This window comes from Calonectris borealis, chromosome W (genome assembly GCF_964195595.1).
Source record: "Calonectris borealis chromosome W, bCalBor7.hap1.2, whole genome shotgun sequence".
In the NCBI taxonomy this organism is placed as follows: Eukaryota; Metazoa; Chordata; class Aves; order Procellariiformes; family Procellariidae; genus Calonectris; species Calonectris borealis.
This window is the reverse complement of record NC_134351.1, coordinates 23,622,601-23,635,949: the sequence shown is the minus strand read 5'-3', so window position 1 is coordinate 23,635,949 and position 13,349 is coordinate 23,622,601. Positions and strand designations below refer to the sequence as shown.

The following is a 13,349-nucleotide window of genomic DNA, read 5'->3' as shown; positions in this document are numbered from 1 at the left end:
GGCACGGCAAACGCTATGTGCTCACTATGGTGGAAGCAACCACCGGCTGGCTAGAAACATACCCTGTGCCTCATGCCACTGCCCGGAACACCATCCTGGGCCTTGAAAAGCAAGTCCTATGGCAACATGGCACCCCAGAAAGAATTGAGTCAGACAACGGGACTCATTTCCGAAACACCCTCATAGACACCTGGGCCAAAGAGCACGGCATTGAGTGGGTCTATCACATCCCCTACCATGCACCAGCCTCCGGAAAAATCGAACGATACAACGGGCTGCTAAAGACAACACTGAGGGCAATGGGTGGTGGGACATTCAAGCATTGGGATACACATTTAGCAAAAGCCACCTGGTTAGTCAACACTAGGGGGTCTGTTAATCGAGCTGGCCCTGCCCAATCAAAACCCTTACGTACTGTAGATGGAGATAAAGTCCCTGTCGTGCACATAAGGAATATGCTGGGGAAGACAGTCTGGGTTACTCCTGCCTCTGGCAAGGGAAAACCCATCCGTGGGATTGCTTTTGCTCAAGGACCTGGGTGCACTTGGTGGGTGATGCGAAAGGATGGGGAAGTCCGGTGTGTACCTCAAGGGGATTTGATTTTGGGTGAAAATAGCCAATGAACTGAATTTTATGATGTCAATTGTTATATGATATTGTATATCATTATTTCTATGGTTGCTATCAATGGTATAGCAGTGAAAATCACCCAGTTTAATGAAGAATGAACTAACTCCGATGAAACCGAGTAAAGTGCAACGATGATAGAACTGGACGAGTGCAGCAGTACCGAAATGAGAACTGGCTTCAGGATGCAACAGCCCAACACCACACACCATCCTTCTGGCCCTGAAAGACTGTTATGACAGACGGAGCCCAAAGTTGTGGACTAAAAGAACTCAATGGACATTTATATATATTTATGTATATATATGTATGTATATGTATTATATGTATATATGTATATGTATTATATATGTATATATATATATAAAAGATAGTGGTGATTAATTGAAAGGTATCGAAAAATGTGAGACCTAAGCATAACGTAAATGGTATGGAATAAGGGGTGGATACTGTCCTAGTTTCAGCTGGGATAGGGTTAAATTTCTTCCTAGTGCTGTGTTTTGGATTTAGTATGAGGAGAATGTTGATAACACACTGATGTTTTCAGTTGTTGCGAAGTGCCCTCCTAGTCCAAGGACAGCTCCCGTGCCTACTGACTGAGCTAGGTACACAAGATGGGAGGGAACATAATCAGGACAGCCAGCCCAGCTGGCCAATGGGGTATTCCATACCATGTGACGTCATGCTCACGGTAGGCGTGGTCCAGGAAGTACCAATCGCTACTTGGTTATCGGTCAGCGCGGGTGGTGAGCAATTGCATTGTGCATCACTCATTTTGTATATTCTATCATTATTTATTATCATTATTCTCCCTTTTCTGTTCTATTAAACTGTCTTTATCTCAACCCATGAGTTTTTCTCACTCTTACCCTTCCGATTCTCTCCCCGTCCCACTGGGGGGCGGGGGGGGAGTGAGTGAGCGGCTGCGTGGTATTTGGCTGCCTGCCAGGTTAAACCACGACACACTGTAACTCCAGTAGCACATATTACCTCCTTTAGAAGACAGACACAAGTATGATATATCTACAATGATAAGCATTTTGAGAAAATATTTCATTTTGCCAGGCCATGATTCTAGTTTTATGTTTCCATATTATTTATATTCACAGAGTCCTTTTGCCTTATTTTAAATGCTTTCTCCTCTGAGATAAGTACCCAGAGTGGAAGGTAGGCAACTTTCATTAACTTCTATATGTTCAAAGATGGCATCTAGATAAATATGTGGGCAGTCCACAAAAGTTTGGATTAGACAGTGCCATATAGAGGTACATAGGAGGAGATAATAAAGCAAAGAGATCTTTTCCCGACTTCTTTCTTCATTCTGCACTTTGAAAGCATGATTCCAACAAGAAACACCAGCACTGTTTTGAGACAGATGGTGTAGCCCTCCAGATGAAGTATGGGGAAGTTATTGACTACTTGAAATTTTAGGGAGAAGGAGCAAAGAGGCATTTTAAGGAGAGGAACACTAACTGCACCTGTTTGGAAAGAGAAAGAGCATTTCCATTTCTGACAGTCCTCATGAGACACTCCTCAGAAATTCAGAGCTCTTTCCCTGGCAGAACTGCACCTTCATTTAAAAAACACAGTGCAGCCCTGTTGGTGCAATCTCATGAACAAATACTTTAGCAGATGCCATACTGAGCACCCTAGTATTCATATTAGATCAGATGCATTAAGACGAGTCAAGAATTAGGAGTAATGTCGCAAGTTTTGCAAAGCTTATAGAAGACTCTAAATGCTTATTCATACAATAGTAAGGATTTTCTGAAACAAGCTGTCATGGTTTAACCCCAGCCGGCAACTGAGCACCACACAGCCGCTCGCTCTCTCCCCCCACAGTGGGATGGGGGAGAGAATCGGAAGGGTAAAAGTGAGAAAACTCTTGGGTTGAGATAAAGACAGTTTAATAGGGAAAGCAAAAGCCGCATGCACAAGCAAAGCAAAACAAAGAATTCATTCACTACTTCCCATCGGCAGGCAGGTATTCAGCCACCTCCAGGAAAGCAGGGCTCCATCATGCGTAACGGTTACTTGGGAAGACAAACGCCATCACTCCGAATGTCCCCCACTTCCTTCTTCTTCCCTCAGCTTTATATGCTGAGCATGACGTCATATGGTATGGGATACCCTCTTGGCCAGCTGGGCCAGCCGTCCCGGCCACGCTCCCTCCCAGCCCCCTGTGCACCCAGCAGGGCATGGGAAGATGAAAAGTCCTTGACTAGAGTAAACACTACTTAGCAACAACCAAAACATCAGTGTGTCATCAACATTATTCTCATACTACATCCAAAACACAGCACTATACCAGTTAATAGGAAGAAAATCAACTCCATCCCAGCAGAAACCAGGCCACAAGCTAACAGCATTTAATCTATTTTAAACTCCCATGGCTTGGGACAGAGGTAAACTCAGGTCATTCCATTAGGGATTGAAGAAAACTCTTCGTACACATTAATTGTAGCAAACATTATCAACATTACTTGAGAGTACTCTGTTTTCTTTCTTACCATTATAAATTCGGTGCAGCACATTTTAAGGTACATTTTTCAGACTATGGTAACTATGCTAATCAAAAAACATGAATTGGCTCACTGGAATATATGGAATGCCACACTGCATCAGACCAATAATCTTTGCTTTTAACAAGTGTTAACAAAGCACAGAAAGCTGTAACTCTTGTAATAGAAAATTATGTAATAACAAGCATTAGGGGTGGGATAGGAAGACAGTGGCAGTACAAGCTGCAAAAGAGGGCCAACTTACCTTGGGTAGCTTTAAATGTACTGATCATCAAAACTCTTCCCACAAAACCATTTTCATAATGCTGAGTTTATAGTCTTTACTCACAACTGTATGAGGTGAATGTCCTTGTGCTTAAATTTACTAGGAATTGCTGCCCTGGATAGTAAAGCATCAGGGAAGATGGGAGTCCGAGCAGTAGTCTACTACATGAGTACTACGATCATTGCTGTACTGATTGGTATAATCATTGTGGTCATCATCCACCCTGGGAAAGGTACTAAAGAAAATATGCACAGAGAAGGCAAAGTTGTGCAAGTGACAGCAGCAGATGCCTTTCTTGATTTAATCAGGTATGGCTATGATATTGCACATTTTCTGTACCAATAACGATGACAGTAATATTTAGATTCACACGGGAAGGATAGTAGAGAATTTTAGACAGTGACTGCCTAAATTAGCCAAATTTCTTACCAATATCTCTAACTCCTACAATGATACAAAAGAATACATGGATTTATTTTCAAATCAGGCTGTTGCAAGGGAAGAAACTGCTTTTAATATTCAAAGAAAGATTCTTTCTTTCACGCACAAAAGAAAGACTTCTGTTCTGCTATCTGCATGGGTCTTTTCCCCTCCTTCCATAGCACAATCCTTATTACCAAATTCCTCTGCTTTCCCTTACTTCCAACTGTTTTATCACTTCACTTGAATCCCTGATTTAGCTATTAATCTTAATTTTGAATTGTAGCTGCTAGTCTGGATGCATCTACTCAACCTTGTTAAATTGTATGGATGGGAAATAAATTCCAGGAACAGGCAAGTAAAATGCTTGAAATAGAGGGGCACAAATATAAAAGTTTGTTTTCTCCTTGCTCAGAGACTCTGCAGTGCCTCTTTTATAGAGCTTATATGTCACAGATGTATTCCAGGGAGTAGGGAAGCTGAGGTTTTGAACTCGGGAGCTTTTCCACAGGTAAAGCCACCAAAATTTTGTGTTCCACTAACCCATTTGGAGAAGCCAGAAACATGGAGAAACGCCTCCGAGAATCATGCTGCCAGGAAGGGGGACTTCAGAAAGACCCATGAAGAGGTTTGCACTCAGATTCCTCAAGATTTATTCACTTAGGGTGCTTCTAATTCCGTCAGAAATGTCACCATTCTGGAAAGCAAACAAGCAAATCCCCATATGTAACAAATATACACACAAATATATAATTATATGTGTATGTGTTATTATTAAAGAATACTCAAACTTCAGAAATATTTATTTCTTAATCACAACGAGACTCTAAATCGAGTGATAAATGTCATGATGTACTAGGCTACGTGACTGCAAAAATAGTTTGAGAAGTAGAAATGCATTAAATATTAATAACTTCTTTATTCATCTGGATTCAGACAGCATTAATAAATACAAAATTAAAAGTCAACACTGACCCACAGAGCTTTGTTCATTTGGTAATTTAGCTAATATTCTGCTCCATAACCAGACCTGCTATACAATATTGGATACAGAGATTGCAATAGACAGGATCTATCCTGATAAAGCTAACCAGGCCAATGCTATATGCAAAGCTCTACACATTGCATACACAATTACATATTTGTGTTAGGATTCCTTTGAAAATTAGCTGGTCAATTCTTTTATTAGCTGTGACACTACTTAAGGTTTTACTAGAGTCTTATTACTTCTCATGTTATTTTCTTTCTTTTTCACAGAAATATGTTCCCTCCAAATCTGGTGGAAGCTTGCTTTAAACAGGTAAAAATGTTTTGTTATTTCCAACTCAAACACATAACAAAGTAAGAAATTGAAATGTAATAGTATTTTCTTTAGAAATATACTTGTACTTACAGCAGAAACAAATCTTGCGTATCCTGCCAGCTGTCACAAAAAAAACCCCAACAAAATCTGTGCTTTGTTTTCAATCATATCGTTTCAGTATTTGCTATGAGAAGTGAAGAAAACACACCTGGCACAGCAAATTGTCGTGGTTTAACCCCAGCCAGCAAAAATAAACCCCATGCAGCCACTCGATCACCACTCCCACTCCGGTGGGATGGGGGAGAGAATCGGGAGGGCACAAGTAGGAAAGCTCCCGGGTTGAGATAAAAACAGTTTAATAATTGAAATAAAACAGTAGAACAATGAGAACAACAACAACAGAATACACAAAGCAGGCAATGTGCAATGCAACTGCTCACCGACTGCGTGTCACGAACGGGGAGGGGACGAGCCCCCCCCCACACCTGGTTTTTATACTGAGCTGATGTCACATGGTATAGAATACCCCATTGGCCAGCTGGGTCCACCACCCCGGCTGTGCTCCCCACTCCCGGTGCAAGCATCACCCAGCAACAGCCAAAGCATCAATGGGACATCAACGCTCCTTTCACACCGAACCCAAAACACAGCACACCCCCCAAGCTAATGGGAAGAAAGTTAACCCTGTCCCAGCTGCAACCAGGACAATATCCACCCCTTATTCTATACCATCTACATCATGCCCAGGTCTTACATTTTCCCATACATTCCAATTAGTCACCACTACTTTTCCTGCCTTTTGATATATACACACACAGGGATATCATTCCCTTAGTCCCTGGGCCATCCCTCTAAAATGTCCGTTGAGTTCATTTAGTACATGACTTTGGGTTCCATATGTCATAACAGTCTTTCAGGGCAGGAGAGATGGTGTGTGGTGTTGGACTGTTGCATGCGGAGGCCAGTTCTGGGCGCTCATCTGGTTCTATCATCGTTGCACTTTGCTCAGTTTCATCGGAGTTCATCCTACATTAATCTGGGTGATTCTTACTGTAATACTGTTAATATGGCATATGGTAACCATAGAAGTGATGACATACAGTACCATGTAATAACTAACATCATACAATTCAGTTCATTGGCTATTTTCACCCCAAATCAAATCACTTCGAGGTACACACCGGACTTCCCCATCCTTTCGCATCACCCACCAAGTGCACCCAGGTCCTTGAGCAAAAGCAATCCCACGGATGGGTTTTCCCTTGCCAGAGGCAGGAGTAACCCAGACTGTCTTCCCCAGCATATTTCTTATGTGCACGACAGGGACTTTATCCCCCTCTACAGTACGTAAGGGTTTTGATTGGGCAGGGCCAGCTCGATTAACAGATCCCCTAGTATTGACTAACCAGATGGCCTTTGCTAAATGTGTGTCCCAATGCTTGAATGTCCCACCACCCATTGCCCTCAGTGTAGTCTTCAACAGCCCGTTGTATCGTTCAATTTTCCTGGAGGCTGGTGCATGGTAGGGGATGTGATAGACCCACTCAATGCCATGCTCTTTGGCCCAGGTGTCTAGGAGGGTGTTTCAGAAATGAGTCCCATTGTTTGACTCAATTCTTTCTGGGGTGCCATGTCGCCATAGGACTTGCTTTTCAAGGCCCAGGATGGTGTTCTGGGCAGTGGCATGAGGCACAGGGTATGTTTCCAGCCATCCGGTGGTTGCTTCCACCATGTTGAGCACATAGCGCTTGCCCTGTCGGGTTTGTGGGAGTGTGATATAATCAATCTGCCAGGCCTCCCCATATTTATATTTCAACCATCATCCTCCATACCAAAGAGGCTTTACTCGCTTGGCTTGCTTGAAGGCAGCGCATGTTTCACATTCATGGATAACTTGTGCAATAGTGTCCATGGTCAAGTCCACCCCTCGATCACAAGCCCATCTATATGTTGCATCTCTTCCTTGGTGGCCTGAGGTGTCATGGGCCCACCGAGCTACAAATAATTCACTTTTATGTTGCCAGTCCAGATCTACCTGAGCTACTTCAATCTTAGCAGCCTGGTCCACCTGCTGGTTGTTTTGCTGTTCTTCAGTGGGCTGACTCTTGGGTACGTGAGCATCTACATGACGTGCTTTTACAACCAGGTTCTCTACCCAGGCAGCAATACCTTGCCACAATGCGGCAGCCCAGATGGGTTTCCCTCTGCGCTGCCAGTTGTTCTGCTTCCACTGCTGCAACCACCCCCACAGGGCATTTGCCACCATCCATGAGTCAGTATAGAGATAGAGTACTGGCCATTTTTCTCATTCAGCAATGTCCAAGGCCAGCTGGATGGCTTTCACCTCTGCAAACTGACTCGATTCACCTTCTCCTTCAGCAGTTTCTGCAACTTGGCGTATAGGACTCCATACAGCAGCTTTCCACCTCCGATGCTTTCCCACAAGGCGACAGGACCCATCAGTGAACAGGGCATATTGCTTCTCATTTTCTGGTAGTTTATTATACAGTGGGGCCTCTTCAGCACACGTCACCTCCTCCTCTGGGGATATTCCAAAATCTTTGCCTTCTGGCCAGTTCGTGATCACTTCCCAGATTCCAGGGCGACTGGGGTTTCCTATTCGGGCCCGTTGTGTGATCGGTGCGACCCACTTACTCCACGTAGCATCGGTTGCATCATGTGTAGAGGGGACCCTCCCTTTGAACATCCAGCCCAGCACCGGCAGTTGGGGTGCCAGGAGGAGCTGTGCTTCAGTACCAACCACTTGCGAAGCAGCTCGAACCCCTTCATATGCTGCCAATATCTCTTTCTCAGTTGGAGTGTAGTGGGCCTCGGATCCTCTGTATCCCCGACTCCAGAACCCTAAGGGTCGACCTCGAGTCTCCCCTGGTGCTTTCTGCCAGAGGCTCCAGGTAGGGCCATTCTCCCCGGCTGCGGTGTAGAGCACATTCTTCACATCTTGACCTGCCCGGACTGGCCCAAGGGCTACTGCATGAACTATCTCCCGTTTAATTTGGTCAAAGGCTTGTCGTTGCTCAGGGCCCCATTTGAAGTCGTTCTTCTTCCTGGTCACATGATAGAGGAGGCTTACAATCAGGCTGTAATCTGGAATATGCATTCTCCAAAAGCCCACAACGCCTAAGAAAGCTTGTGTTTCCTTTTTGCTAGCTGGTGGGGACATGGCTGTTATTTTGTTGATCACATCCATTGGGATCTGACGACGTCCATCCTGCCATTTTATTCCTATAACCTGGATCTCCTGTGCAGGTCCCTTGACCTTACTTTGTTTTATGGCAAAACCGGCCTTCAGAAGGATTCGGACTATTCTCTCCCCTTTCTCATAAACTACTTCTGCTGTGTTGCCCCATACGATGATGTCATCAATGTATTGCAGGTGTTCGGGAGCCTCATCCTGTTCCAGTGCGGTGTGGATCAGTCCATGGCAAATGGTAGGGCTGTGTTTTCACCCCTGGGACAGTCGATTCCAGGTGTACTGGACGCCCCTCCAAGTGAAAGCAAACTGTGTCCTGCACTCTGCTGCCAAAGGGATTGGGAAGGATGCATTAGCGATATCCATTGTGGCATACCACTTGGCTGCCTTTGAGTCCAGTTCGTATTGGAGTTCTAGCATGTCCGGCATGGCAGCACTCAGTGGTGGCATGACTTTATTCAGGCCACGATAGTCTACTGTTAGTCCCCACTCTCCATTAGACTTTCACACTGGCCATATGGGACTGTTAAAGGGTGAGCGAGTCTTGCTGATCACTCCTTGGCTCTCCAGTCAACGAATCAGCTCATGGATGGGGATCAGGGAGTCTCAGTTGGTGCGATATTGCCGCCGGTGCACTGCTGTGGTAGCGATTGGTACTTGTTGTGCTTGGACCTTCAAGAACCCCACAACAGAAGGATCCTCCGAGAGACCGGGCAAGGTGGACAGCTGTTTAATTTCCTCCTTCTCCCGGGCAGCTATACCAAAAGCCCACCGGTACACTTTTGGGTCCTTAAAATACCCTCTCCTGAGGTAGTCTATGCCAAGGATGCACGGAGCCTCTGGGCCAGTCACAATGGGGTGCTTCTGCCACTCATTCCCGGTTAGGCTCACTTTGGCCTCCAATACAGTTAACTCTTGGGATCCCCCTGTCACTCCAGAAATACAGATGGGTTCTGCCCCTTCATAGCTTGACGGCATCAGGGTACACTGTGCACCAGTGTCTACTAGAGCTTTATACTCCTGTGGGTCTGATGTGCCAGGCCATCGAATCCACACAGTCCAGTAAACCCGGTTGTCCCTTTCCTCCACCTGGCTGGAGGCAGGGCCCCTCTAGTCCTGGTCATTGTATTCGCTACCCACTTCTTGTAAGTATGAATCAGAAGTCCCTTTATTAAGGTTGGAAGTGGAATCAGCCCTTCTACTCTGTCTGGGAAACTGCTCACTGGAGACTGGAGCAGCAGTTTTCCTGGGAAGGACCCCCTTGTGTGGTTATTTTTCCTTGCAACTTATGTACCCGTGCCTGTAGGACTGAGGTAGGTTTTCCATCCCACTTCCTCATGTCCTCTCCGTGGTCACACAGGTAAAACCACAGGGTGCCCCGGGGTGTGTACCCACGATGTCTCCTCTCTTGAGCAGAGGGACGCTTGCTCCTGATGGCTGAGACCGTGGCCTGTGCAGGTGGGGAGCAGGACATATCCTCTTTGAGTTGCTGGACCTCCTGAGACAGTTTCTCCACAGCAGAGACACAGGCCCGTAGGGAGGAAGAGAGACTTTCTTCATATTGCTGGAGTTGGCCAGCCAGTTCATCCACTGTTTGTTCCTCTCCATCTCTCCAGGTCATTATTGCCAATGATTTTGCATGCGACACTGGTGCGCTCCGTACAAACTTCCGCCACATGGTGCATTTGACTTCATCTGGGTCTTTGGATAACTGCTTGTTGTCCAGGTCATCATAAACCACCTCCAGCACGGCTAATTCCCTCAGGTACTGGATACCTCTCTCCATGGTGGTCCACTTGCCTGGGTGGCATATAACATCTTCCTTGAAGGGATACCTTTCCTTCACACCTGACAGCAGTCGCCTCCAGAGACTGAGGATTTGTGCCCCTTGTCCAATTGCTTTGTCAATGCCCCCTTCCCTAGAAAGGGATCCCAGCTGCTTGGCTACCCTACCCTCTAATTCCAGGCTACTGGCCCCGTTATCCCAGCATCGGAGCAGCCAGGTGACGATGTGCTCGCCTGGACGACGGCTGACGTCTTTTCACATATCTCGCAGCTCACCCAGGGATAGGGATCGGGTGGTTACCATCTCATTTACGGGTTCTGCCTCCTCCTCCTCCTGTTCTCTGATGGCCCTGGTTCATCTTCATCCCTTACTAAACGAGCTGATTTTCTTGCGCATTTTCTTTTTTGTATAGGGGCGACTGATATCGGCACGGGTTGGTTCTCTGTCGCAGGGGGCGGAGTAGCTGCCGTGCCTGCCCTGGGGGGTGAGGGAGCCGCTGTGCTTGCTGTGGGGGGTGGGGTAGCCGCAGGGCCTTTTGCTTTGTCATCAGCTGCAGAGATGTTTCCTTCCCCTTGGGGGTTCTGAGTGGTGTTTAACAGGGCTCGGTAGGTGTGGGCCAGGCCCCAGCACATTGCAGTGATTTGCGTCTCCCTAGAATGGCCAGGGTGATAGCATACTTTTTCCAAATATTCTACTAATTTTTCAGGGTTCTGCACTTGTTCAGGGGTAAAGTTCCAGAACACTGGGGGTGCCCATCGTCCTAGGCATTTGCCGATGCTATCCCACTCGCCCTGCCACTCATAACTATCCAGCCTTGGGGCAGATCTCTGGATGACATTCTTGAATTGCTTACTAACCTTGGACAAAACCACAACAATATTCCCAAGGAGTACCAATAGATGTATCTTAACTACCCAGGGATGTTCAAGGTACTGGTAAGTTATTTTAACAAAGGAGATGACATCATAGAGGAAGGTAGCGAGGGTGCCATTCTCTATTTCCTCCATAAAAAATCTCTCGGAGGAAAAGGTATAATTGCTAATGGTCTCCATGAGGTGGTACCCGAAATACAGTAATGGCTTCATTACGAATCCCAAATACCAAATAACCCCCAATGTCAGCGTTTTAGTAACAAATCTCCCAGGCAAAACATCACTAATCACTGCAGAGCACAGCAGATTACAAAACCCAACTCCAATCTTTAACAGGTACAGCAAAAACAGGAGCATGGTGCAGAATAAATTAATATGTTAACAGATATAAATTCCTTAAGATGCTCTAGTTAATCTGTTGTTATCTCAACCCTTCACTGTCCCACGTTGGGCGCCAAAAAGGACTGTCGTGGTTTAACCCCAGCCAGCAAAAATAAACCCCACGCAGCCGCTCGATCACCCCCCACTTCTGGTGGGATGGGGGAGAGAATCGGGAGGGCACAAGTAGGAAAGCTCCCGGGTTGAGATAAAAACAGTTTAATAATTGAAATAAAACGAAGTAGAACAATAACAATGAGAACAACAACAGTAACAGAATACACAAAGCAGGCAATGCACAATGCAACTGCTCACCGACGGTCCACCGCGTGTCATGAACGGGGGGTGGGGGTGGGGCGAGCCCTCCCACACACCTGGTTTTTATACTGAGCTGATGTCACATGGTGTAGATTACCCCATTGGCCAGCTGGGTCCACCACCCCGGCTGTGCTCCCCACTCCCGGTGCAAGCATCACCCAGCAACAGCCAAAGCATCAATGGGCCATCAACGCTCCTTTCACACTAAACCCAAAACACAGCACACCCCCCAAGCTACTGGGAAGAAAGTTAACTCTGTCCCAGCCGGAACCAGGACACAAATAAAAAAATAAGTTTTTTAAAAATGTCAAATTCTTAAGTCTACAGCAAACATCACTAAAGTCAATACAGAATTTACTTTTCAAAAACAGTGTTATGTTAAATTGGGAGATACTGAGATATGTACCATCTGTACAAAGATTGGAAGATGTTCAAGAATGTGATGTGGGAAATGAGCATAGGTTAGAAACTGAGGCAACAATTTTTTGGACATCAATAACAAAATCAAACTAGGGGACTTCCTTGTCACCTATGGTAGGAGTGCACAGGAATGTTCTTTCTATGTTGCTTTCCAAATTCCTCTATCATTAGCCTGGTCTTAACCTTAACTGTTCTACCGAGAAAATAATAGTTACTAGTTACATTCCTCCTTTAAAAAGAGAACATTATAGTTTCAGTGAAACCTATAATGTATATTGCCATAATCTAATTGCTTCATATTGACCCCACAGACAATCTTGAACTGATATTATTTACCAGTTATTGCTGTAGCAATTAAAAAAAGCTGGAATGTGGAGGTCAAGAAACAAGAGGATAAAGGAGAAACTTTCCAAAGTCCAGCTGAGTTACATCTTGCAGAAGAATTGAAAAGAAACAGTAACATTTTCTTTAGTTACATAAACAGAGACCAACAAAAAGTGGTGACTTTCTAGATTAAAGATTTGGTCAAGATTAAAGATAAACTATTCCCAGGTGCAAAACCAACAAATGCTATGCCTCTGTTTTCAGTAAGGACAGTGATGCAGAAGAGCATTATGGAAATACAAAAGTCTGTATCTATCTAAACCAGAAACAAAATTCAAAGAATTTAATGTAATAAAGTCAGGGAATGACATCATTTTTATTTCAAAATCATGAAAGAATTAGGGCATAAAATTACAGATCTAGCAGCAAGTATTTTTAATAAATCTGTCAAGTTGGGAAGTTATTATCTATAACTGGTGAAAGCAATCATAGTGCCTTTCAAATTGCAATTTCAAAAAGATTTTGGAATTGATTTAAGCAGTTAATAACCCATTAGCCTGATCTTGGTTGTACTGAAGGATACAAGTACCTTGAAGGAAAGAGTAAAGACTTGGTAATAAATGAAAATAAAAAACGCATGAAAAAAAAGATAAAGAATAACACGGGTATCTGAAACAGATTGTACCAAAATAACCTTCCATCTTTCTTCCACAAGATTGCGCATTTTCTACTTTTTTTTTTTTTTTGGTGTCACAGAAGTGCAATGGATCTAATCTCTTTAGACTTCTGTAAAACAGTTTTTAATATGAGGGAAGTGAAATAGTTGAGCAGGGGATAAGATTACTGTGAGAATTTTAAAATTTGTGGAGATAGCAATGGAAGTTGCTGAAGGACTGGGCGTAT

The 13,349-nt window shown here is 44.7% G+C and overlaps 1 protein-coding gene across 1 annotated transcript in view; it reads left to right on the top strand.

The window, feature by feature from the left end:
* Positions 1-13,349, top strand: part of LOC142074894 (excitatory amino acid transporter 1-like) — a 98,804-nt gene that overhangs the window by 59,065 nt on the left and 26,390 nt on the right. The window contains exons 4-5 of the mRNA XM_075135856.1: positions 3,518-3,722; positions 5,092-5,134. Coding sequence (XP_074991957.1) covers positions 3,518-3,722; positions 5,092-5,134 — 248 coding nt within the window. The remainder of the gene's footprint in view (positions 1-3,517; positions 3,723-5,091; positions 5,135-13,349) is intronic.